The sequence below is a fragment of the Pyrgilauda ruficollis genome, unplaced genomic scaffold, assembly GCF_017590135.1.
Source record: "Pyrgilauda ruficollis isolate IOZ18807 unplaced genomic scaffold, ASM1759013v1 scaffold106, whole genome shotgun sequence".
NCBI classification, from domain to species: Eukaryota; Metazoa; Chordata; class Aves; order Passeriformes; family Passeridae; genus Pyrgilauda; species Pyrgilauda ruficollis.
In genome coordinates, this window is record NW_024508766.1 from 658,215 (window position 1) to 686,073 (window position 27,859).

Consider the following 27,859-nt stretch of genomic DNA (forward strand, 5'->3'; position numbering starts at 1 on the left):
TTAGACACGCACAAGTCCATGGGACCAGATGGGGCCCACCCAAGGGTACCGAGGGAGCTGGTAGAGTCACTGAGTCATTTTCAATCATTTACCAGCAGGCATGGCTAAAGAGGGAGGTCCCAGGTGACCAGAAGTTAGTCAGTGTGACACCCATCTGCAAGAAAGGCTGGACAGACAATCCAGAGAACTGCCTGTCAGTCAGGCCTGTCAGTCTGACAGTGGCGCCAGGGGATGAAATGGAGCAGATTTTTTGAGTGCCATTATGCAGCACATACAGGACAACCAGGGGATCAGGTCCAGCCAGCAAAGGTTTAGGGAAGGCAGGTCCTGCTCGACCAACCTGATCTCCTTCTATAACAGGATGACCTACTTAGTGGATGAGAGAAAGGCTGTGGATGTTGTCTCTGTGAACCCTGATGAAGCCTTTGACACCATTTCCCACAGTTTTCTCCTGGAGAAACTGGCTGTTCATGGCTTGGATTGGTGCACTCTTGGCTGGGTAAATATCTGGCTGAAGAGCTGGACAAAGAGGTGGTAGCAAATGGAGTTACATCCAGCTGGCAGCTGGTTGCAAGCACTTTTCCCCAGGGCTCAGTATTGGGGCCACTCTTGTTAAACACCTTTATCAATGGTTTGGACAAGGGAACAAGTGTCTCTTCAGGTCAGTATGCAGATGACACCAAATTGGGCAGAAGTGTTGATCTGCTGCAGAGCAGGAAGGTTCTGTAGAAGGATCCGGACAGTCTGGATTGATAGACTGAGGCCAGCTGTATGAGGTTTGACAAGGTGAAGTGCTGGGTCCTGCCTTTGGGTTACAACAACCCCATGCAGTGCCACAGGCTTAAGGAAGAGTGGCTGGAAAACTCCCTGATGGAAAAGGACCTGGAGGTGCTGGTTGACAGCTGGCTGAACATGAGCCAGGACTGTGCCCAGGTGGCCAAGAAAACCACTTGCATCCTGGCTGATCCTGACCCATATCACCTATTGTCTTTTGTGCTGAAGTGCAAATACTTCCTTCCATGGGAAGACACATTAGCCCATGCTGTGATCTTTAGCAAGGCATGGGGATTCCTGAGGCCTTTAACAATCTCCTTTTTAAACCTGTCGTGAGCATCCTTGGACTTCCCCTTCTAAGCTTTCTGATTCTTTTCAAGACTTCTGTATAGCATTTCTCACAATGGTATTACAAGAGATTAATGCATTATCTTGGAAGTAGATGGACATGTCCAGTATGCTGTTGGAAAGCATTTTTACTTATAGATGTGGTCACATGGTAATTCATCCATATGGAATTGGACAAGTAGTTAGGTAAGTCCACCACAGGATTTCTAAACTTATGATCAGGTTTCTTGTGGCAGAAAAATAGGGGGACATCCTGATGATATGCTAAAGTTTGTCCGATCAGTGACAATAGCAGATGTACTGGAATGCAAATGTTTCCAGATGCTGCTGCAGCTTTTGAGGTGAAGTATGCTGTTGATCTAGGAATCAGGAGAGAGACATAGGGAGTAAAAAAGGCTCAATAATAATAATTATTGCCATCAAGACTTCAGGAATTCATATGTTCACCTTCTGATCATATCTATTTGGGGGACTAGCATATTCATACTGTGACAGCCACAGCCACAAACAACCACCCCACTCTGAAGAAACATGAAAATGTTGTCTTATGATAAGCTGCATCATGTGGCTGGACTTGAGTACAGCAAGAATAGGCTGCACCTGCAGGCACAGGGAGAAACCATGTCCTCAGCAGCTTTAGATGGGACTTGATGGGCCTTTCTATTGTGACTGTGTTCAAAGAGCTACAGAGATTCTACATGAGGCCTTCTATGCTAAGTGATGGAAACCATCCTGTGAAATACCTGGATCTGCATCATGTAGGTGATTCTCACAGCCTTTCTTAAAGCAGGAACTACTAACACCAGCGTCTAATTACCATGAAGCTCCACAGAAGCACATTGAGCTACTCAACTTTAGGCAGGGACTCCTAGGACTGAAAAGGATTCAAATGTGTATAAAAACATGAAAGGCAAACAGGATGTCTAAAGCTGTCTGATTAAACCAGTTTGCTAATGATCTGGACCTTTCAAGAGCTGTACCCACACCTAGGAACTACCTTTTATAATTTAACATTCAGATAGATGATGTGACTCAGAGAAAAATAGCCACCTTTGCAAGGCACTTGGCAAGGCAAGGCCCTTTACTGTAAATCAGTTTTTTTCTGGTTGATCTTTGTGACCCTCTCTCACAGGGGAACAAGTTTCCTGCTTCTGTGATATATACATGGAAGAGTTTATACCAGAAAGGAGAAACAGGTAGAACCTTGGACAAAGAGAAATGTTTAATGGTGAGTGAAAGTTCCCAAAGTAGCAATTTATTTTGGATGAGATACTGATACAATTTTTTAGGATAATTGTCCAAAGACAGTCTTAGACATCTCAAATTGAAGGTAAATCTCTTGTAGATATTGACACTGAAGGTGTTTGGACTCTAGTCCTCTTTATAATCACAGAACCTACCCATAAATCTTTACCTGGTTCCTCCACTTCTCCATCATCTGATACTACATAGTATTTTCCCTTTTTATCTAAGAAATGGCCAAGGAGCAAAGCAATGGGCTGTGCGAGAGGAATGAAAGGAGGCTGGGAGATAGGCACCCTGAGATCTGCTAGGCAAAGTAAACATGGGGAAAAAAATAAGCACAAATTAATACTAAGGGAGAGAAGAATACTGCAGAGAAGGACAAAAAAAAAAAAAAATTAAAGCAAACTTTGAAAGTCTGTAGGAGGGGAGAAAGAGGGCAAAGAGAAAAAGTGGAGGAAAGAGCATATGAAGTTTGGATTCGTTTTTTCTTTAGTTTTACAGAAAATGTACTAAGTGTACATTAGTGTAAAAGCTAATTCTCCATTTATCAGTTTCACGTATTCTGCAAAGACACTTCTCCTTTGCAGGAAACTTGAAAGCATTGGTAGGGAAAATGAAATGGGTGTACCCCTTTCTGTTTGTGTCCCCCTGTTTGGGGGTCCCCCCTTTTGTTATTGAGCCTAAGAGGTTATGTGGCAGTGTCTCAAGGTTATGTGCCATGACCTAAAGCCACCTGGCTTGTTAGATTTATTGCATTTTCAAATTGACACTAGTGCATTCCTTTTACTTTCAAAACAAGGGATGCTGAACTACGATATAGTTGAAGCCGTGAATTTATGACAGGTTTTGAAAAGACATTTAGATTGAAGGCCTTCTTCTGAAATGCAACCACTATAAAGCCCAGGAATTTCTGGGTTGAGTTTTTTCGTATTTCTTTTAAACAGCTTTAGTAAAGGAATTGCTGATTTGAGGCAGTAAGCCTTTGTCCAAAGCCTGCAACACTTTCAGGCTTATGACTAACCTTTTTACAGTAGTTTATACTGGAGAATCCTAAGATTGGAATACTAACTACCTCCTCTAAGTCCTCTTCACTTCTACAGTATCTGTCCCATTCTGTAACTGCACACATGGATAGTTTTTCTACACAGCTGTAGAAGAACTAGTTCACTCAAAACCAATGAAATAAATCAGCTCTCTGAGTGGAAAAGGGCAAGCATTTCAGCAGGAGGTCTGTAATTGCCTATCTAAAACTCCTGGATGGCCACAAAGGAGCTCCCTGCAATGACACACTCACTGAGCCTAACAAAGGAAGTGAAGGCCTGGCTACTGTACCCCTTCTTCCTCCCAGGTTTAGGAAGGACTGCAGCTCTTTCTATCAAGAGGGCTGAAGTGATGTAGTGTCTCTTGACCCAGGCACCTGCTATCATAAACCTCGTGACAGCTAGAGACTGAGGTCACCACTTTATTGCTGGATGTCTTGGAGATTGGCAAAGGAAAACAAAGATTTGGAGAAGGCAGACATAAGCCATTTTTCTTAGGAAAACAAAGATCAAAATAAGAAGGCTACGGCTTAATGTAAGACATACTATTATTTCAATCAGGCATTTCCATAAAGGAACAAATCTGAATCATGGTTTTGTGGCATGCATAGCAGTCATCCACTGATTAACAATCTCTGCCTGGATTAATGAGTCAGCCAAATCACCCACACATATGAAAACTACAGATAAAATTTATAAGAGCTGTCATTTTCCTTGAGGAAAAGGCAGCTCTGATTAATGAATCTTAGTCTGCTAAGGTTCCCCGTCATGGACAGCAACACATTTATTCCTTCTATGAACTCTGAAGACGATGTTACACACCAGTGATTAATGACTTGGGGTATTTCAAATTGGTGCAGTATAAGAAGCATTGCATAATCATTCTAGAAGTTAGGCATCTCATTTTGGTTTCTTAAATCAATACCTTTAGTCCCTTTTGAAATATATTGGCCTTTAATTTTTTTTTTTTTTTTTTATAAGAAGCACAATTGAGTTAGAACCTCGCTTCCATTCTTAAATCCCTTTTAGGTTCCCTCAAGTTTTTTGCTTGAATGAAAGTGTGCCATTTTTCTATGAGAATAAAAAATAAAACTACAAGCACTGCTGAAGTACCAACCATGGTACTAGCCTACTTTGAATTTTTTTTTTTTTCTTAACATTTTTCTTCCTTATTTGTACCTCAAATACTACCTTATTAGCACTGTTTTGTTGGTTTTGGAGAGCTAGCCCCCAGTGTTAACCTGGGAGAAAACTAGGCTGACAGTAAAGGACTTTGGAGAAAGTGAGAAGTTAACAGAGCAAACACCAATTATATGGTTCCTTTAGCCAGCACTCTCTGAAATCAGATCCAGCCCCTAATATTAAATTTATACCTAAGACATTTAAATTGAATTTTCATTGTATGTAAAGACAGAGTCAAATCTTCACATTTATCTCCAGTCTAATGAAGTGGTCAGTCTGTTCAATAGGCTGTGGCATGGACTGAGAACAATGTTGGGACCATCTGAGCTGGGGTTGCAGCTGTTCTGTGCTGCTCATTTAGAAATGAACAAATCTCTCAGCAGATTCCTACAGGACGACCTTTCACTTTGGGATGGCATGGGTGAGATGAGAAGGGGTTTTCCTGGGGAGTCCAAATCTCTGTCAAGGAGAATTCTGTTGAGTGCTGTGGGTTAAATTTTAATCAATTATTGAAGATAATCATCTAATGGTTAATCTACACCGATTTATTTAAAGATTCAGCTTGGCTCATTTAACACTGGGCAGCTCAAAGATTTGTTGCATGCTACAGCAAACAGTTCCCATATGGGTGCTTTTCGCTTTCCAGAGTTCAGTGTCATTATGACATTTGCATACTGAGCAGCCATCCACGACTTCATTACAACAGCCTCTTTGGTCAACAGTACCAGCTCAATTACCATGTTATCCGAAATACATATAATGCTCAGCTGTCGTTAAAAAAGCACTGCAACCAAAAAATCTATGAGAGCTCAGAGACCTACACTTGAGTAAGTGGCCTCAGAAGTAATTCCTCCTCATTAGCCCCATGTCTAATGCCAGATGGACACTGAACAACCTGAAACTCTCCTGAATACAAAACAGCACATGATTCTCCTTTGAGGAGGAGAAATTATTTCAACAACGATTTTTGGCACTTCCTGATTTGGTAAGATGTGTAGCCTTCCATGTGGTGCAACATGGAAGAGTTACTGTGTCCTGAAAATAGGAGCTGAGGAGAAGCAGCCCAGCAGGGAACAGTAGCAAAAGACAGATGTTACTTCCATTTGATGTGATCTGATCCTTTTAGGTCCCTGGATTGTAACTCACGTTCTGTACAAACAGAAAACATACATAGTTTGAACTTTTTTCTGTCTTTTGCCTATTAAAAATCTACTTTTCAGCCCCACTTATGTCCTTCCTAGTGGTGCTAGGATATACATTTCCACTGTGGTTCTCCAGAGGTTCTTCTCTCAATCTGGTCAGAAGAAAACCTCTCATTCTTGGGGAATCTGTTCTTCCCTTCCCAGGACAGGACCCAGCCCAATACTGGGATATCATAACACTTCTCCGTGTTCTTTTCTACCCACTCACCCCGTGAGCCTCCAGTGAGTGGGTTTAAATACTGACAGGGTTCTTGTGCATAGCCATGCTCCCCAGTATGTAATCCCCAGACAGTACAGCTCCATCTGTGCCACATTTCCAAGCACATGGGGGAGGATCTGCAGGCTGTAGGTTTATTTCAGTGGCATAGAACTTCCATAAGTTTTTGCAGCCTTGAGTGGGCAAAGAGTTGGAGGGCAGTAAAGCTGCCATCCCACCTTTCTTCCTTTTTCACAAGTCAGCTTTAATATCAAAGAGCAAACTGCAAACACAGGATGAAACAAGATGCCAGGCTTCTAAAAAGCAATGTCAGTGATTAATAGTGTGATCATGCCAAGACATTTGTAGGTTAGCTTATTGCAGTTCAGATTTAAAAAAGAAAATTGAGAAATGTATTTGCATGATGATGAGATATGCATGAAAGACTCACAGTGACAGGGTATTACTATGGTGACCAGTGCAGCATCATATTTAGACTACAGTGATAAGAGATGTTGATGGCAGAATCCTGGCTCCTGAAGCGGCCAGACCTTTAGGGGAGCTGAGTACACTTTAAAAGGAGGATGAAGGTGTTTCCCAGAGATAACAAAGCAAAAACACAGACAGAAACACTGTCCTAGCCATGCAGAAGTTTGGAGCTGAGATACGAGGGCGTTTGGATTCCCAAGTACAGCTTTTGAGATTACAGCACTACTTTTTCAGTATTTCTAGTGCAACAGGCAGAAAACAAGCAGAAACAATGGATGCATTTGTGAAGCTGGATACCAGAGGAATACAAAGACTGTATTTTTAGCTTCCTATGAGGAAAACATCACAGCTCAGTTGTTTTCAGCTTGCACATTGATGTTTTGTTGCTAAGGAAGCCAGGGCACATCATGGGATACAAGGCTCAAACCCAGGAAATAGAAAATAATCCCAAAGTCCATATCTAGCCATAAATCACACATTATTTTTTAGAAGAGCTATAAAGGGAAACGTTATCCCATAGCTTTGTGATAATTTTCCTCTGAAAAACCTTCATATTTTGAGCATGCCAAACAGATAGTATTCCATCTTTGTGATAAGCTAAAAGCATATAACTCTGTTGGACTTCAGGCCTACCCTGCTCCTTGCTAAGCTGGTTTTTGTTTTGTTTTGTTTTGTTTTGTCCAGTAATATGTTCGTAAATTTCTTCAGTCTTCTTCTGCTACTTTCATCCTGGATTAGGCCATTGGTCTTTTCTTGTACCTACTTGCACCTGATGCTACTACTACAGATTCTACCACCAACTTTCCTTAGCCCTCTACAGCAGCCATCATCTAGCTTGACATGCAGAAGCCTCTGACTCCCTTTATTCCTGTAAGGCCTTCTTAAAGCTTTACTTGTAAGAATCCCAGCTTATTTGCCTTAAAACATTAAAAGTTTTGTTTTTGTTTTTGTTTTTTTTTTTGTTTTTTTTTTTTTTTTTTTTTTTTTTTTTTTTTTTTTTTTTTTTTTTTTTTTTTTTAAACACTAGTAACTTTTGAAATCAGGATAAGTCAGGGTATCATAGTCTCATGAGGAACGGGCAGTAGAAATACACTTGATGGCCTGCCACCAGGGCAATTGTTACCAATATTACAGCTTCAGGACAAAGAAGCCTCACAACAAATTATCTCCTATTGTCTCTACTTGTCCTCCAAGACAAGGATTCATCCAACACACCAAGTACTACTCCTGTTAGCTCTGGAATCCTAACAGATTGCAGAGGATATTTCAGGAAAATGAGCTGAAACAGTGTTCAGGAAGCTGTGACATAGTATTGTAGAATATTTTTTTCACAAGAGACCTCTGAAGGTCTGTGATCCACCACTTGCCCCATCACACCTTTAAGCTCCATGTTTAAAGGAGTGGCAGCTGAACCAGGTGCCTCAGGATTTGTTCAGTAGAGCAGGGATGATCTACAGGAGATCCCATGGCTTCTCTGTATCTCTCTTCCTCAGTCAAGCATCTTGCTGGGGAATAAAGGGGCCCTTTGGTCTCTGGCAAGTGTCTTTGGTGCTGTCCTTCTGTACCTCAGAGCAGAGTTCTGTCCCTTTCCTTTTGTTTCCCCACCACAAAGAAGTTGAAGACATCCAAAACAGTCTTCCTATCCCTTCTTGTCTCCAGATTGTATGAAAGTCTTTTCTCCATCCCTTTCTGGATGTAACGTGCTCCAGCACCTTCTCTATCTCTGTGGCATCTGCTGGGCTTTTTCCATGGAGTCAGTGGCTGCCCAGCTCTGAGGAGGCAAAACTGGGCATAGGTGTCCAGATGCAGCCAGGCTCACTGGTGCTGATGCAAGGAGAAAAACACCTAAATTTGGGATGAAGTGGCACAGAAGCAAATTCAGGCAGTTGAGTCTATTAATCTTAAGCACTGGTCTTGGTGCTCTCCTGAACTTGACTGGGGAATTCTTGGGTGAGAAGTTTTTGTGTACTAGATACTGATTTTTCTAGGAAAAGACTTCTAAGTGTGAGTGGCACAGAATCAGATGTATAGAACAGTTCCTTTACACTGTGCCAGCCCTGCAGGGGAACACTGTTTAAAACTCAAAGGAATGCTGGACTAGATGTGTTTCTTTCCACTGTCTTGTGCCTTAAGTCCTTGTACCTGATTTTCTTTGGCCTCATAAGAGGTAAAGAAGTGACAGGTTTTAGATTGTAATCTATTTCATGGCATGAGACCCCTTAAATAATTGTACTTATTAATTTTGGTTTTCATTTCTGGCAGATGCTGATGTGTGAAACAGTGATCCAGAGTTCAGCACAATAAAATGAATGCTGTTCCACTGCCCAGGACAGAGGCATTTCTTGTCCATGAGAAAACCACTGAAAGGCTCCCTAACCCTTATGTGGAATATATGTGGAATAATACTTAAACATTGATAAAAGTACTTTAATTTAAACTTTTGTAAGTACCTTTCAGAAACTGCTTAAAGACCTGTCTTTGTACAATGATCTAAATGCTATCCACTTCCATTGAAACAAATTATTTTCAGGGCTAAATAATTAATCTAAAACTGCCTCTGAAACGTCTTTTCTCAAAAAGACAAAATTAATTTTAGACATAAAAATCCATAGAAATAATTTTATATTCTTTAAGTGAACTGTTGAATTTCGAGCTGGACTTCAAAAACTATTGGTTACTTTTGTATTCTAAGTATCTTGACTAAGATTTAAATTTGAGCAACTAAAATCAATCACTTTAGCAGAGTAAATCCCATGGTTCAAACTCAGCTCTTCTGTAATCATTTTTGATAAAAAATACTTACAAACAACCCTAGAAGTGGAGAAAACAAGGTCAGCTCTTTCCTTGGAGTGGCAAGGGCTTATTGTTGCAAACCCACATCTGTTCTCATATGATGGGGAAGTGAGAAACCACATATAATTACTGTCTGCAGTCTTGGAGCCACTAGCTGCCTTTAATTGCGGAGTTTGGAGACTCTGTCTAATGTAAACTCTCTCTGCAATTAAACCCAGCTCACTCACATCTCATCTGGGTAACTGCCCCTCAGTGACCCTGCTGGAGCAGGGGGGTTGGACTGGACCAGGACCTCCAGAGACCCCTGCCACCCTCAGCTGTTTTGCAGGTCCCCAGCAGCAGAAGCTGTGATCCCCCACCACAGCAATGACAAGGTGTGGTAGCAGCCACCCTAAGACAGCCCTCCTCCCTGTGCAGAGCAGCGCCCCAGCCAAACCCCAGATCAGGAGGTCTCAGCTCCTTATTCCTGCACTATGCCGGAGCCCAGCAAGACCCCTACCAGCTGCAATGGCAGGGTGAGGGCAAGGTGAAGCATTTCCTGACCAGCTGGAGTCATTTGGTAGGAGCTCATACTCAGAAGAAAGATGAAGAGGGATGATAATGGTGAGATGTTCACCTCAGCATGGAATGCTGAGCTGCAGAGCAGAGCTGCCCCACCAGAGCTGAAGGCCCATGCATTTCTTGGTCTGACCTGAGGGATCAAGGACACCCCAAAGCTTAGAAGCCCAAAAACATAGACTCCCAGCTGAGATGGGATAAAGGTTTCTTTCAGGTGACACAGGCTGCTTCTCTGGAGGCCAGTGCCGGTGCTGAGGGTAGCTTTACATTGTCATGGAAGAAGAGAAACTGCTTGGTGATGATGGGGCAGTTCTTGAGGAACTCCTTGTTTGCTGTCCCTCCCTGTGGGAGGAAGCCCTTTGCTGAGACTGAGCCCACCGTCTGGCCTCAGTGAAAAAACTATGATCAATCTCTAGGACATAGTGGTGAGACAGGGAAAAGAGAAGTCCACAGGTTCACAGGCAGCATGGTTCAAGGTTCAGAGCTGCACTGTGCTGGTAGGGTCATGAACAGGAGACCCAAGTGCAGCCAGAGTGATAAATATGAGAAACCCTCACAAACACCATAGACATTAGAAGCCCTGGCTTCTGGAGTCCTGACTTGCCTTTGTAATAACATTTCCGTGCTCCAAACATCCTCCCATACCCACCCACAGCAAACTACCAGCAGGAAAAACAGGCTGCACATCAGAGGTAGAACATTTGTTGGGATAGGAGGAGCTGACATGAGTTTATTTTCCATACCCTTTAAGACATTGTTAATCTGAACAAATACATTCCTGTCCTGAAATTACTTTAAAGAGCAATTTTACAGATTATATGCAGAAATTGCCTGAGCATGGCTGATCTAATTTATTATATTCTTTAATGTTCTTGCAACAAAAACAATGTTGTCATTCTCCTCTGTACAATGAACCCTGTTCAAAAGGATGCTAAAAAATAGCCTAACAAGTAATTCTTGCTGGACATAAATTAAACATAGTTCAACAGCTGACTCATTAAATAGAAGCAAGAGAAAAAATTCCTGAACTTGGAATGATTTAGAGATGTGGATATGGCAACAATACATTGTCAAATTTTATGCCAGACATGAGTCTGAGTAGTAATACCCATAAGGGAAAGCACACTGGACAATGCAGACATTGCTGCAAATGGGCATTGGGGTTTCCTCACCCTGTTGCAGTCCAGATCTCTCTGCAGTGAGAACTAGTTCTCATGGTATATATGACTGCATGTGAATGTAAAATTTTAACAGAAAGACCTCTTGAATGCATAAGTAAAATTCCAGACTTCTGGAAAGAATGTCAAAATCAAATGAGGGACCTTAAAAGCTTGATGACCAGGAGACAATGATAAGGTTCACATTTTATTTATCTTAAATGAGTGATTTACCAACTGAGTAGCATTAGGGAAAATGGAAACCATAGGGATTATCTTATCTTCATTACTGAATGTTTAGGTCAGGCATATGTGGGACTAACCACTAGACATGTTCATGTTTTGCTATTAAGGCATTATCTGAAGAAGGAAATTATAAACCACACTGGCATACCAGCTGTGCTATTGCCCAAAAGTTACTCTTTTCCCACTTTGCTCAGGACAGAGCAGACTTTTATAATAGGCATTTTCTCACTTAGGCCAGACGTGTAAATTATCGTGTTAGAAGTCTGTTGGGGACTCTCCGCGTGTTGAGACACGACGCTTGACTCCATTTCAGAAGGCTGATTTATTATGTTAAATATTATATTAAAATGCTACATTAAAACATACTAAAAGAACAGAGAGATCAGAAGGCTACAACAAGAATAGAACAGAACAGAATAACAAAATCCTGTGACTGCTCACAGCCTTGACACAGGTGGCTGTGATTGGTCATCAATGGAAAACAATCCACATGGACCAATCACGGATGCACCTGTTGCATTCCACAGCAGCAGACAGTAATTGTTTACCTTTCTCTCCTGAGGCTCCTCAGCTTCTCAGGAGAGGAAAAATCCCAGCAAAGGATTTTTCATAATATCATGGCTACAGAAGTCTTTTTTAGGAGGATTTGGTGGAGATACGTACTTTGCTGTACAAAAAGATTAATTACTACAACATGCCTTTGCTGCTTGTTTTAAATGAAGCCAGGCTTTCTGCATGCTCTTCAGAGGGGATGCAGCAGCAGGTTTGGAAAACTTTTCTTCATTTTCTCAAGCAGTAACACTTCAGCATCCTAGAGACCTTAGTTTGTTTCCATCTGCTTGTGCAGACTTCTAAGAGGTAGATCTGAATGATTTTTTTATTCCAGCAGAAATCTTACTGAGATTTTACTTTGATTGTGGCCTTCACACGTGCTCAAGAGACACTATATCTGTGTAGACAGATAGGTGGAAACTAATCCTGCAAAGAAGGAGGCAACTTCACATCAGAACTCTCTATGGCTCAATTACCACCAACATGCCTATATCAGATGCTTTCATCTTGAAAATTGGGCACATCACACCACATACTTTTTCCAGACGTTAGACATCAGCAACATATGACAAACATGCTAAAATAGTACTTCTTTCTCTACTTGGACTATCGAAAACTCCTACAATTTCATGAAAATCAGTTTTAGCTTAACAGTTGCCCTCCAATGTGTGTGGTATGGGTTTCATCATATCATCAATGAGATTAGTTAAATTGCATTTCTGATGCGCCTTTGAGCTACAGGTCAAAGGGGCATTGACAGCCAGTATGTGACTGGCTCTTATTCTACAGCTCTTCAACCATGTTTCCAAGGCAGACGATTTGTGTATTTGACCCTGTGATCCAGAACAATCCACAGCAGGAGAAGGCCTTCAAAAAAGAAAGGCAAACAGTTTGCCAGTGTCATAGAGCATGAGAAGCTTTGGTCTGAGTGGTGTTTGTTGTGTGTGTTTGTTGTTCCACATGCATGTTCTTGGCAAGAGGATGTCCACGCTGTTAGGATTTCTTCCTTCCCCTACCAATACTCTTCATTATAATAGGTGTCTCTATCTCTTCACTATTGGCTTGCAGATACTTACTTACTTACTGAATATTAGCTAGCATAGTTACTGTTCAGTGATGCAATTCCACTTAGTTTTTTATTTCCTTAATTAGTTAATATGCTGTTACTTGAAATGGTGCTACTTCACCCAGTTAAAACCAGATTAAAGAACAGAACATGAACTATTAATACAGGACCTAAATAAATGCTTGAAAAGCTTCCTGAGATCTTCAGTGATTATTTTATTATAAAGTCTTTTATTGCAGTAAACCTAGATGTTGGACCTAAATAAAGGAAACTTATTTATACACTTTACAATAGAATTAGCATAATAGGTCAACCTTTGAATCTGCCAAGACTTCAATGTGACAGGCATCAAAAAAGAAAATTATTCAAGTTTGAATGTATGAATGACTTTGATTTAACAATGTTATCAATAAGTCTTATGCAAAATATTCCTCCTTAGGAAAAGGAAAATGTGGGAGAAAAGTTGTATAGCTAAATTGCAGAGAGATGGCTTTTTGCTTTCTCAAAAGTGTTTGAAATACTTATTCCAATATAGATGGAAGCCTTATCTTTTAAATAAAATGCTAAAGATTTAGATGGGTCAGAGGAGAAAACCTGGCCTATATGTTTTTACTAAAAGCTATCAGAAGCTACAGTCTTATCCCCAACCCAAGGGGAATTCAGGAATATAAATAAATTGCATCAATGTCAGAAGTGATGAGTGTATAGCAGTTGACTGCAAGGAAAGCTTGTGAGCATACTGTGGTGAAGCACAAGAGCCAGGCAGTCTCTAAGTCTCTTTTGGTTCACAGCCCATTTCAGACAGCTTCTCTGCCCAAGAAGTCATGTAAGAGAGATTTCATTTTAAGACACCGCTTTCTCCACTCAACTTTTTTTGTTGGTTCTCTTTCTAGATTTCAGTGCCAAATCAGAAGTTTACCTCGACAAATAAAATTTCCTTGTACCATGTTGACTGTTAACTAGGCAGACTAAACAGTAGAGCTCATGCTGACTGTACTTGGAGACAAAGCAGAGGAGAGCAGCTTGATTTATTGTCAGCATGAAGCTGCTTTTTCCAGCGAGGGAATGTGGTGTCTGAGGAGGCAACAGTAGCACCTGCTGCAATTCACAGTACTTTTGACATGAGAAAGGTAAGGGCATGCTTTTTTCACAACAGAGTTATTTTCTGGGTGCATAGGTGAAAAGTAAGCAACCTCACCTTTATGAAATGAGTGCACACACTTCTTCTCTTATATTAAACCTTTCAGTCTACAAGGAAGCTCATCTAAAAATGCAGTTGATGATGTGTTCAATGTAGAAATGAACAACTGGATTTTAGAGCATTAATATAGTAAAAGAAATTGGTTTTGTGTAGGTTTTTTTTCTTTACATTAGTGATGAGCCAGCATAATTTACTGCAGCACCAGCCTGACTGGCTGACTGCATTGGCTGTACTATCACAGTTGACCTTTGTTTTACAAGCAATCAGTTCTACACAGGTTACCTTCACTGGCCTCTGTAGTATGTAATTTATCCCATGCTCTTTGTATGAACAACTCCTCTGGGTAACACAATACAGTGTCTTTCTCCAGCATGTGCAAAGGCCACAAAAAAATGACAATCAAATATCAATCTCATTATTTCTGCTGGAATAAAAAACTGTTCAGGTCTGTCACATGGACACTTTACCATCCATGCAGACTATGAGTTTTTCAAAATCAAATTGTAATTCCAGCTTTGTAGTCTCAAGCCACAGGATGTAAACACCCCATCACTTACACAGAGGCTAATTACTCCCTAAAAGTATTTAAAATTTTCTGTAATAATTTTGATTTTAAAAATTTGTGCTGCTGAGAATATTCAAATGGTGTCATTGCATTTTCAGATTTATTAGCACGTGTGACAGCACAGGATAGAAAACAAATCAGCCTCTGGTGGATAAAGTTCTAACAGGAATTGAGCTTTAAAACATTTCAGTAATTCTACAGGGCCATAAAGATAATTTAAAATCATAGTAATTGGGATCTGTATTAAATAATTCTGTCTTCAGATATATTAGTTATACATGGAAACAAGAACTGGGTATTTGCTCAAGGTGGGAAGCAACTGTGAAATTCAGCATGAGCACAGAAGAGGTTCTTTGTGAAATACTATCCTTGTCTAAGAAATTTGAAGACAGACCTCAACTATACCTTACGTTATTTTCCTAACAACTCTGTGATACTGTGAAAAAAATAATCATTAAAGCTGAAAAAAGCAGCAAGAAAATAGGCATGGTTTTTAACCAGCTGGTTTTTACTTTCTGGCCTGGTATAATAAAAATCTAAACAAATCAGTCTTTCTGCAGAAACCATGTATTTTTCATCCATTTCTTCCCAGTATCCACTCTACCACATGAATCTTTTCTTTTGGTCTCCAAGACCTAGAGTGTCTGTCATGATCCTGAGCTCTTTCTGGTTGAGTGGACAGCAGGCCAAGGGACAGTGTGTGCCTTGGCTGGCTCGGAACAGGAGACAGGGTGCCAACTGCCCAGCTTAACTCTGCTCCTGAGTTTTTAGGGAGCTCACCAGAAGACAGAATATCTGGCCCTTGTCTGCCTTCCCTTGTGCACAGTGCTGTGTCTTCCTTCTTGTCTTCCTAGAGACGAATTTTTACAAAATTTATATGACACCAAAGCCATTGGGATTTCCAGCACGACTGAAACAGGTCAACACAACGAAAAGTTACTTATACAGATCACAGACTTCTCCTTTGGCAAAAGGACAGGACTTCTAGTGCAGCACTAAGCAAATTGTCCTTCTTTCACAAATACTTGCTAGCTCTCATTTTCATGACTGACTGCATGCATGACAAAAATAATTACTTTTCCATTTCTCATCCTTCTGGGTTGGTTTAGGCCCAGTTGGTTTGTTTTATATTTACTGGTCAGCACCTATATCAGAAACAAAAGAAGGACTGAGATTAACTGGTTAATGCTGGACCTCTGTGAAGTTTTCACATGCCACTTTCTGCCACCACTGTGTAATAAAAATATTGAATTGCTCTTTTCCAATTACACAAACTGACAGCAGAAGTCCAGGAGCAAAGTAAGTATGCATGCCTCCATGTGTTGTGGATTGAAAACATACTGTGTGTCCTACTGCAAAGAGATTAAGAAGTCGCCTGCTAGGGATTTCTGGCATGCACAGATACAGGCAAAACAGAAGAGGAGGGAAGTAACCTTGTAGACCTTTGCACTTTGGTGTCCAAAATCCTCTGCCAGCCTATATACGCTTCACCCAGCCTGTATAATTGAGCTGCTCTCTACATCTGCTAATTTGTATAAAGCAGAAGGAATAAATTAGTGCATTTGACTACTGAAAGGCAAAACTAAAAAAGATTTTTAAGAACCCTGTGTAGTTATTAGCAGTCAAAAATTACAACATCCTCTTTGGTGTTTCGAATTAGGTTTAGGAAGGAAATTCCATTCTAGAAAAATGTCCAGCTGAAGGGGCATGTAACGGAATGTGCATCCAATGACATGATAAAGTCCACTGAAGAGAAACTGAAAATATCACAAAATAGGTCTTCCAAACACTAGGAATTGAACCGAGATGACCAATATGCAGGAAAGGCCTAGATAATCACCCAGCCTTTTTTGTTGTTTTTCAGAAAGAAGGAAAAGGAAAGAGGAAGAGGGGAGAGAGAGAGAATGAGAACAGGGAGCTACTGTCCACAGGTGTCACTGCTTTCTGGGAAGATGAACAACAATATCTTGAGGTATTTAAAAACAATAATGATATTTCCTTTTCACAGTATCCTTAAAGCAGATTTAAATAAGTTCCTTGTGTGCTCCACCTGGATAGCACCAACCATCTCTTCTCATCTTCATCTTTGTTGCAGTGCACTTGGAATTGTAGCCAGGGACCATCAGGCATCTAATTGTGTTGGCAATATGTGGATGCTTACTTCACTCATTAGCTCCCATTTAACACATTTCTTTGTGCAGAGAACAAAGAACAAATCTGAGAGTGTTTCTGAGAAAAAGCCTGTCTTGGCTTGCCCACACCTGGGGGACCAGGCCCAGACTCTGCTGACCCAGTGAAATGCTGACAAAGAAATAAGAGAAAAAGAAAAAAGAAGTGCAGAGACAACGCTGCCTCAGGAAAGCTAATCCTTAAAATTTCCTTTTACTTCAAAATGTAAATTGGACCTATTTTGTTTGGATTTTGCATTTGCTTATTTTAAATGGAGCATGACATATGGTCCAATATAATGATTTTAAAATAGTTTCAGCTATGGATGTTTGCAAAGCCATTAAAACTAATATGTCTTTCTACACCGAAAATAAAATAAAATAAAATAAAATAAAATAAAATAAAATAAAATAAAATAAAATGGTAAACAAAAGTTTTATCTCCATTTCTGTTATTGAAAAATTTATTCTACAAGGCACTAAGCAAGCGGTGAGTTCACAAAGGACAGATTTTTAGATAAACTATAATTCCACTTGCTTGTCTTGTATATGTGGGAAAATTGGTACAACTATAAATGGAAACAAAATAGCTCAAAGAGGACTAAATACAAAATAGGAAAATACTTTGAAATATTAGGAAATTTTTACATCTTTCACTGAGTAATCTTAGACTTCAGAAAACACTGGCAGCAGAAATACAGCAGTCAGGAGTGTGTTTTACTTCACATTCATAGGATCCACTTTCTAAGGCATATGTAATTTATTTTTGCCAAAAAAGACCTGTTGTGAGACTGGATCTCCCCATTTGAAGGAATGGTTGAAGCTACGAAGACAAATCTGTACTCAGGCTTGGGAGTAGGAACAACTCCACAAGGAAGATTGAGACAAAGTGTAGACAATTCTTTAAACTTACCCTGCAGAAAATTATTCCAAGATGGGACTGCATAATGGACTTGTCTTTCACTGGTACTTAGAGCAGCAGAGGTGACACAGCTTCCCATGCTTTTTGGCAGCTGCTTGCAGTTCCCTTACAGCTGGTTTTCCAGGCTCACAACTGCCAGTGATGACAACACAAGTAATCACTCCCAGGATCTGCCTCACTTTGAAGAGATTCAGGCACTGGACAACTGATTTGCTACCTGGAGTGTTGGACATGCGTTTTGCTATGATATTTTTTTTGTGATTTGACTGTCCTGTTTTGCTTTGTTTGTTGAAGCAAGCAGCTAATCTATGTCTGGAGGAAAGTGTCTGGTTCAGCAGTCTGCAAACATGCCAGTGCAGTGACTTCTGCATTCCTGTTTCCTCTCCATACCTGCCAGTAATGCGGAACTTGCATATGCAATACTCTCTTGCAGTCTGGGAGATACTTTGCTGCTGTTTTGCTCTGTGCACTCAACAATTGCTCTCCCTTCTGAAATCTTTTGTTTTTGCTGTTGTTTTTAATTTGTGATCTGCTCCATGAAGGGTCTTAGACTTATATCATGGCAGTCTTTGACTGTTAAAGATTTAACTAGTTTCTTTCAATTCGCCTTCCACACTGTGCACTGTTGATACAAACAGTATCATTGCTGGCCTCCAGGTTTGCAGAATGAGTCTTCAGAGCCCTCTCTGCTAAAAATCAAACAAATACACACTTTAATTAGCATTAAAATATCCAGATTAAACAAAATTCAGGATTCCCTGGGGAAACCTCCTTTTGCTTCTAAGATCTAGAAAAAAGCAATGGACAGTGGATCCATTTATGTAACAACAGCACTTTTCACCATATTTTTGTGTAAAGAAAATTAATTAAGACTTGCTAATTTAAACATTAAAACATTAGGAAATGCCAGAATAAAAATTGCTTGAGCAATCCTAATTCCACCTCCACCCCCATACACACATTCTGTATTTAATGAGCTTGCACGGCCTTTAATTACACTTTCAGGTACCATGTGGGCTCCTTAGATAGTACAGAATGCACAAAACTGGTAAGTTTGCCTATTTATTTCTCCTTTCTTTCTTCTTTTTTTTTTTTTTTTTTTTAATGTTACCAAGTTTTAATGATACCTGGCAGAGAGGCAACATTCCTAACATCATGAAAGTCCCTACAGTTTCCTGAAAACCTGTGGCTAAGGAGAGACAAGAACCTATTAGCACCACAGCACAGAAACCTGCAGTGTCAGCAGCAAGCAGATGATCCATGCAGGAAGATATTATTTATGCCCCAACCATGATGAAAGGGTTGCGACTTACTCAGTGCTAGTCAACCCAAAGGTGCAGTCCTAAGGTATCTGACTCCTTAGTTCTGCAGCTCAGGACATCTTGTTCTCCACCTCTTGCACGGCTGCTTTTCCCTCTGTCACTCTTTCCAGCAGTGAGGAGATCTCTGAAGCTTCAACCAAGTGTAAGAATAGGACATCTCAGTGTTCAGGAAAAAAGAGAAAAATAAACATGCTGGCTTGGATAAATACGGAATTGTGGCAGAACTCCAATGCAAAAAAAGAATATAGATGGAAGCAGGGATGGGCTACACAGGAGGAATTTACAAACATTGCCTGGGCATGTAGGAATGGTGTCAGGAAAGTAAAAGCTCAGCTGGAATTTAAACTTGCATGTCAATAGTAACAAAAAGAGCTTCAGCTGCTAAATGGTAAGCAGCTGAACTAGGAAAATGGCATCTGGTCACTGAGTAGGCTGGGTGTTTTACTCTAAGTGGACACACTCAAACCGGAGGAACTCAATGCCTTCTTTACACAGCAAGGTCTCCTAGGGTTTCAGGCCTGGTATTCATGGAGGGGGAGACATTACCATGAGTGGGTGAATTAGGAGTTGCTGGAGAAAACTTGGCTTATACAAGTCCATGGAAATACAATGGCTGTGTCCAAGGATGCTGGGAGAGCCGTCGGATGCCAGCACAAGATTTCAATCACCTTTGAGGAGCCATGGATATCCCTGCCAACTGTAAAAATGTTGCATTTATACCTAAAAAGAACTCAAAGAACAGCCCAAGCAACTGCAGACTGTCTGGTCACACTTCAATCCCTGGCAAAAAATATCATAAAAAAGTTCTCTTGTATGATATTTCTGAACACATGAAGGAGAAATAGGCAATTGTGAATAATCAGCACAGGTTCACCAAGGATAATTCATAACAGCGAACGTGCCTGATTGCCCTTTTTTGATAAAAGAATGGGATTTGTGGATGGGTGAGAGCCATGGATGTTATTTACCTTGAATGTAGCAACATTTTCAATTCTGTCTACCAGCATTCCTGTATTTAAGCTAAGACATTATGGTCTGGATGTGTAGCCAACTGATCCAACTTTGAATGAGGTCAGAGGGTTGTGCTTAATGAGTTGTACTCCACCTGAGGGCTGTGTTGTGGCATCCATCCTAGGACTGACCCAGCAGGAGAATCAATTGCCCAAAGAGGTTGTGCAGTCTCCGTTGCTGAGGGTTTTCAAGACCAGACTGAGTCCTAAGCAAACTGGTCTGACTTCATTGCTGTAGAATCCTAGGAGATAAGAGGGCTAATGTGTGTGTCTCAAACACCGATAGCCAGATAGCTGTGGAGCCAGCCATGGATTGTTGGTGATAACAGCCAAGAATTGTTGGTAATAATAAACCGAGAAAGAACAGGATGTGTCTGGAGAAGAGTCTATAAGGAGGTAGGGCAGCACATTTCTGGGACAAACATCCTTGTTCTGGCTCCTGGAGACGAGCACAACACAACCCAAGTGCAGGGATGAGGCTGAGAAGTGGGCATGGACTGTAAGAGGGTTTGAGACCACCAAAGATCCCCAAAGCCTTCCAACCCATTTCCAGAAAAGTCTAGAGGAATGGACTGCACAGGATTACTAATTTGCATAGAAAGTGAGAAACTTATCTCCAAGATGGGGAGATTTATCTGTAAAAGGTACCCCCATAAAGCTTGGGTGTGCAGGTGCTCCCAGAACCCTGAACATACCATCAGCTGGATCAGTGCTGGAGCCAAGAGTGGTGATCTCACTTTCTCCCTTTTTTCCTTTTACTCTGTCTCCTCCTCTCCAATCCATGCCTCTGTTCTCATTCAACCTACCCCATTACCCAAACCCAGTGCCATATGCTTATACCAGTTTACACACCATGAGTGTCATTTACTAATAAAACTTTTAAGCTTTGGTAGCCCTTCTGACTTGTAATTTCTTTCAACCGTGAGCATCTACAAATCTGGGGTACACCCCTCCCCCTTAAGCCACAATTTCTGATCCTGCTTTGAACCGGGATGATCCTGTAATTACCATCATGGGGGCTGAATACTTGAAAAGTGCTATGGATGCGGAATTCTCTTCCAACATGAAGTTATTTCACATCCATTTTTCAACCAAGGTACAGAGACTTCAACTACTCCACTGCTGAAAACTTTCTTTCACTTACTTACTGTATCAATTGCATAGTTGGATCTGTTCAGTGTATCTTAGATATGCTCACACATCAGAGACTACAGGTATCCCAGTACAAATACCTACAAAACAAGAAACTGCTTAACTAAGAAGCAGAAATCTGGCTTATCTTCCAGTTCATAGAAAAAAGAATGAGGATGAAAATGGGGATAGGAAGTGCTTGGGTATGGGAAAGAGAGGGTGACACTGGGGAGAAAGAGACTGATAGAAATACATTAGGAACAAACAAAGCACCAGGAAAGAATGAGAAGATGCAGGGCAGATGAAGCCATTCTCCTTCAACACTAATCCTCTTGCTGTCCTGGTTGTGCTGCCAGTACAAATGGTGCCCCCGTTCACAGGGGATGGGGTGTAGAGCAGAGGAATGAGGAAGCAAAGTGCTGCTCAAAGTACTCCTATCTTTCTGCAGCCTCAGACCAGTCCTTACAGGGTGCATACAGCAAGGCAATACATCTAGAGGGATAAGTGGAGAAGAGAATTAATTTTACTCCCAGGTGTGGGAGTAAATTGTTCTGCTACAAACATCAAAGCAGTTCTCTTCTGCTGCATTGTCCTTTCTGTAGCCCTGTTTGACACTGGATTTCTGATGTCTGCACCCAAATGGCAGAGCTGTCACAGAAAGTATCTCATCATCCAGCTCCAATTTTTTCTGGGACCCTATTTCAAGTAAACAAAACATTTTATCTTGACATAAATAATATAAAAAGGGGCTAAAAAGGGCAGACTTGATTCTAATCTGTCCTCCAAATATGTGCAATTTGAGCTTTTAAGATATTTTACTAACAAAATTAATCAGTAAAGGAATTTCACATGGGATCTTGGTTTCTGACAGCATTGTTCAGACATCTTTAATGATAATAGAGATTTTAAGCAGAAAAGGATGTGAGCATGGTGATGTTCTACATAGAATCTTAGTGAAGTTAATTTTCACACAGTTGATTTTCACACAGACACTTTTCCTGTCTGTCAGGAGAGACCAGGGAGAGGAGGGAATGATGGTTCTCCTGGTGAGCACTGGCCACTGTGCCTTTCTGCTGTCCCACACACCTGGGCTGTTTCTAGCTTGTCAGTGGATAAGTTTCTCTGCACGTGACAGCACTGCTGAGTCAGGAGGGCAGTTCACTCATGCACACAACTCAGATCACTGCATGTCTTTCCAGAGCACGGCAGAAGCTGCTGTGCACCAGCCTACAACATACAAACAACAGTGCACATTTGTCAGCAGCTCACACACCAGGCAAACCAGGTCAGGCATTTGTAGACAGACGAACATGTCAATCAATTATATTACCTTAATATTCCCACTTGCTGTTACAAAATGTCAACTGGTATTACTAAATGTCAACCCCTAATTCCAGCTAAGAGAGAGACTAGAAGGCACAATCTATCAGTCAGTAAAGCTGACTAGCTTGCTCACCAGCACAAATAACCCATGCTTCTCTCTACAGTGAAACAACAGGCTTGACATGGGCTGGAAATGGTTTCTTCATCTTAATTTTCCTCTCTCCATTCCGTACTCCTCTGCTACACCAGAAAATTTCAGCTAAAGTTGTTCATGAGAGAATACTGGCATGCAGGATAACCTTCCTTAACCACTCTTCCAAATATGCTCAATGCATTTGGCATAAAGTCCTTCTAACAATAAGTGACCTCAGCCTCTTACTGAGAGGTTAATATCGTCTCAGCAGGTTGTGGTGAGGAATGGCACAAGGATTTCAAAGACCTGAGCAAGAGGTGACATGGTGGATGTTAGTATTTTGGGGCCATTTCTGGAGTCCATCAGCCTGTCGGCTCAGTACGGCTGAGGCAGAGCATTGGTGTGTGGTGGGCGTGTGGTGGGCGTGGGAGGGTGATTACACCTCAGAGTTGACATAAAGACACCGATGCACTACCAGTGTTCATCCGATCTGAAGTCACAGGTCTTGTTTGGAAGCAGTGGAGACTTTTCTTTTGCATTCCTTTGCATTTTTTCACTTGGTGAGTTTTTGAGTAGGAGATAACATCTACATCGGGGAAAGACAGCAGCAAAACCAGTCATAAAAATCCATAACCAAACTATATATCCTGCGGCTGATAGACCACTGTGGGTCTTACCATTCTCCCCTTATTCTCCTCTAGTCCTTTTTCTGCTCCAGTAAGCGATCACCCCTCGGACAGGGCTGCTCCCGGAAGGCTTCTCCCGGCTCATGCCGCCACCACCACCCGCAGCTGCGGCAGATGCCGCTCGGGTGCTGCCCGGAGGCGACAGCTAACGGTGACTACCACGGGAACGCGGAGCCGTCAGCGGGCATTAGTGATGGTGGCGACGCAGATGTTGCTTTTTTAGCGACACACGAGCAGGAGAGGCGTCTCCTTGCCAGGGCAACCCCCGTCCGCACACCTCAGCAGCCCCGGTGCGGAGCGCGGGGCTTTCCCCCGCCGAGGAGCGCGGCAGGCCAGACCCGCTCCGCGGGGAAGGGCTGGCGCCCGGCCCGGCGCGGCTCCGCGGCGAGGGCACGCCCGCAGCGCAGCCCCAGCCGCGCCGAGCCGGGCGGCGGAGGGCTCCGAGGCGGCCAGCTTACTGGGGGAGAGCAGCCTGGGGCCGCCGGCCCGGTTCAAGACGTACCGGCGGCGGTGGTTCCTGCTGGCCGTCGTGTGCCTGCTGAACTGCTCCAACGCCATGGTGAGTGCGGCCGCCTCTCCCGGCGCGGGCAGCCGCTCCCCGCAGCCGGCCTGCGGCTGGGACGCTCCTCCGGGGTGCTGGGGAAGGGAGCGGCCGCCGGCAGCCCCGGGTGCCCGAGCAGCAGGCGGAGGCGCAGAGCAGGCAGGGCACGCAGCCCTTCCCTGCCGCCTCGCTGTGCGGCGGGTCTGGAGAGCAGCTCTGGCCGCTGCTGCGGCTGCTGCTGCTGGGGCGGAGGGAAGACGGGCTGACATGGCTCGCCAGAGCCAAAAGCACCTCCTGTTTCTTCCTAGAAGCAGCCAGGCAATCCTCAGGGCTCTGCCCCAGTGCCCTGCTCAGATCCACCCCCTCATCCTTGAAGCACCGGAATCGGTTGTACGCGAACAGTTCAGAGAAGCCTCAGCCTGGCCGTGCCTTATGGACGGAATAACCGGCTTTGCTTTTGAACTTTGTCGTTTTACTTATGACCTAGGCCTTCACGCTTTCCTTTCTGACCGGTGGGATCCGGGGCGCCGAGGAGTGGTGACAGGGGACGGGCAGGATGGGGCGGGAGGATGTGTGGGATCTCCAAGAGCACAGCAGGAAGTACCGCAGGAAGACTGGGATGAAGCAAAATGTGTCCTGGAGCTCAGCAAAAGTTGCTGCCGAGTCCACTTCTTATGCCATGGGGAGACAGAGAAAGTATTCATCCTCTCTGGGGGTCACATGTTTCTAGCCTAAGAATAGCAGAGCAGTGTTGAAGCGCCGTGAGAGAGGAACAGGAGTTAACTCTGCCGCATTGCTTGCCCGTGACAGCAGATTTATCTGGTCAGGAAAAGAATCAAGTTTCCTTTCAGGGTCTATTGCATATACAGAACGCTATAGGAGTGATTTTACACTAAACAGATGGTTTTATGAACTTGTTTTTGCCTACTCTTACTGCCTTGTTCTGAGAGACTTGAAAAAAATTGCATACCAGATCATACCCCACCTGTTGAACAGATTTAAATTCAGTCATTACAGAGATAAACCCATAAGGTTTCCTCTTATCAAGGCTTAGTGTATGAAAAAGAAGCCCAGATCTTCGCTCATCAAGTCATTGAGGACATTGTTGATAATTATCAGACTGATATAGACTTATTCATGTTCTTGAGGATTACCATGCTGTGAATATGGGCTGTCTGGCAGACAAGATCAGGCCCTGCAACCTGCAAACATTTAAATGCTTTGAAGGAAGATTAGCTGTTCCATGATGCAAGAGTGCTGGAGTAGAGAAATGGAAAAACATAGTGAAAGTTTGGCTGTATATGGGGAAAAAAATAGATGAATGCACCTTCTGAATGGAAAACTAGTATATCCTTTAAGAGCGTAAAAAAGTATACTGCAGAAAAGCCCCACTGCTTGCTTGTGGTTAAATTGGCACAGCAGTGGAACATTGTGTGACAAGAAATAAACTCACCCTGCTAGAAGTGGATGGTGACAGCATGGGTGAAGGAAACTGTACCAAGCCTTTTCCAGGATGTCTTGTAAGATTTTGACTTTGCTGAAACCTTAAAGGTGAAACAGAAGGGCTTCTTAAAATGGGTCTTTTCAGTACACCTGCAGTATTACTGTGTCCCCAGTGTGTTGCTGAAAACTTTGTTTTCAAAGTTTTCAAAGCCCTGGAAGATTGACCTGTTCTGTCTCCTTTGTATCTTGATAACTTCCTGACTGCCCATAGTATTATTTTTCCATGGTATGAAATTAGGCCAGAACTTTACAACTTCAAACTGGGTGCCTAATAAATATCCTAGAGTGGAATTACTGTTTCTAAGCCATTGCAAATATCTGGAATGGCAACTGTGCTAACATATAAAGTTGTAAGCAGACATTTCCTGATGCTGAAGTTTTTTCTAAATATTCCTGATAAAAATCACATTAAAATGGACATAGTAGTTGAAAGTTCATCACATAAAAGTGGTTGGTTGCTGTTTAAAAGTTGCAGATGAAAAGATTAATTAACCAGTTCTGTGATGTGAAAAATTGCACTGAAATTTGTGTCCTCAATTCCTGTGCAGATGTTGCATGCATCACTTTGTTCTATGTACACCTGTGTCAGGCTATCTGTAAATGCATGTAGTAAGGACACATGACTTTTGAATTGTCTGACTGGGACCTCATTTTGGTGGACCAAGCTTCCAGAATAATGCCTTGTATTCCTTATTCTTGTCTATAGACATGCAGTTTTCTATTAGTGGCCTTTGCTGCAACCAGCAGCGGCAATCAGTACTGAGTGGGGGAGACTTTCAGTATCAAGAAGACAAGGTAGAAGCAACTTAACAAGCAACAGCACATTTGGTCGTGCAGCAAGGACAGGCTGAGAAAGGAATATTTCTTAGTCTGGTTTAGAGCGTGATTGAGCAAAGCCAGACCAGACCATGTGGTGATGAAAGAGGCACTCTTCCCTATATCCTCCTTCTCTGTTTCATCGTGTGAAATCCTTTCATTAACTGGAGCAGAGTGGGGTTAATATGATATAGAGGCTTTTACACCAGCAATAAATATAGCCCCTTACTTGTGCTTCTATTACTGACCTGAGTTTAAAAGCCTCTGTCTCTCCCTGCTGTATAAAGTGGGTACTACCATAGCAGGAATTTGTTATCATTTCCTAAATCGGGCTATTCTGGGCTATTCCTAGCTGACAATATAGTGTAAGAAACTCCTGCCTTATCTTAGGCAGCTGCTGCAGCGCATAGCTCCTTCCTTTTTTCCTCCTTCCTGTGAAGCTGAACAGGTGGGAACTTTCTATTTCAAAGGAGGGACTTTCTCTTGCTTTAGCACTGGGGACGCAGAAAAAGACAGAAGAATGAAACCAAAGGTGTTTACTTCCCAGTTCTGTGTTCACCACCATGAGCAAGCTGGGAAGGAGCAGGAGAGCAGAGGGTTGGTGCTGGCTCACACTTGGCCAAGTGGCTCCTGACTCACTAAGTGGAGGACTTACACCACCACTCAATGCACTTGGGAGAGGAAGGAGAGCTGCACAAGTGGAACCTGGCATGCTCCAGGGCAGGGTGCACACGCTCCTCACCCACACCTGTCTGCTCCAGCAGTGCCCCTTAGATACGCGTGCGCACACAGCTGCTGCTCTTTTTTCCTGCTGCTTCTCTTGAGAGCTGTAGAGACTAAAAGTGACATCTTGGCAAGGATCTGGCCTTTTTTAAAGATCACGCCTCTGTCCTAATGTCCTAAGCTCCTGTGTCAGCATGGGTGCTTTCAGCTGAGCACAGGGGCTGTTTGCTTCCAAACTGTTTGGCCCTTTTAACCTTGAAGATGAGGACTCTGGTGTAAGGGCTTCATCATCCAGTTTCAGGGGAGAAGGAGGCAGCTTCCATGTCACAGAAAGACCTCTTACATCACCTTGTAAGCTGTCTTCAGGTGTATAAAATAAAGCATGCTGGAGCTGGCAGAATTGCTGTAGGCAAAGCCCGTGTGGGGACTGGCGAGCTGTGCTGGTGCCTGTTACGAAGCAGAAATTCCCATTTCATGCAAGACAACCCCCTTGGCTCCTCGTTTTAAAACTGTACATAAAAGGTACTGCGGGGGCATTTCTACAGTCTCTTTCTATAGTCAGCTGTACAGTATGTTAGACAATGAAAAGCACTCCATTATAGCAAACTTTGTTAGCTGATACCACCACTGACATGGCAAAGTGGCCTGATTCCCACCCTGCCTGATTGTATGTGCTTGCCTTTCTGCAGGTATTTTGCTTTCCACTTTTAGAATTGATTTGTTCATGAGGAAAGTAGGCACTGATTACCAGCTTGCTTTTTGTGAAGAGCATGTTTGGCACTGCTTTTGACAGAGTTGTACCTGGTTATATGTGTGATGCATCAATATATCATTGCTGCTCTTTGAGATTCATAAATCTTGCATCTGCCATGTATGCTGTTTTCAGCATACATGACAGCTCCCAGCTGTTGCTTACCAAAGTGTAGAGCCTGTGTGGAGTCCTGCCTTCAGCTACCACTTTGCTACC

The 27,859-nt window shown here is 42.4% G+C and overlaps 1 protein-coding gene across 1 annotated transcript in view; it reads left to right on the forward strand.

The window, feature by feature from the left end:
- Nucleotides 1-361: 361 nt before the first annotated feature.
- The window catches only part of SLC49A3 (solute carrier family 49 member 3), a 48,422-nt gene continuing 20,924 nt past the window's right edge, over nt 362-27,859 (forward strand). The window contains exons 1-3 of the mRNA XM_041471063.1: nt 362-499; nt 23,325-23,489; nt 23,533-23,868. Coding sequence (XP_041326997.1) covers nt 362-499; nt 23,325-23,489; nt 23,533-23,868 — 639 coding nt within the window. The remainder of the gene's footprint in view (nt 500-23,324; nt 23,490-23,532; nt 23,869-27,859) is intronic.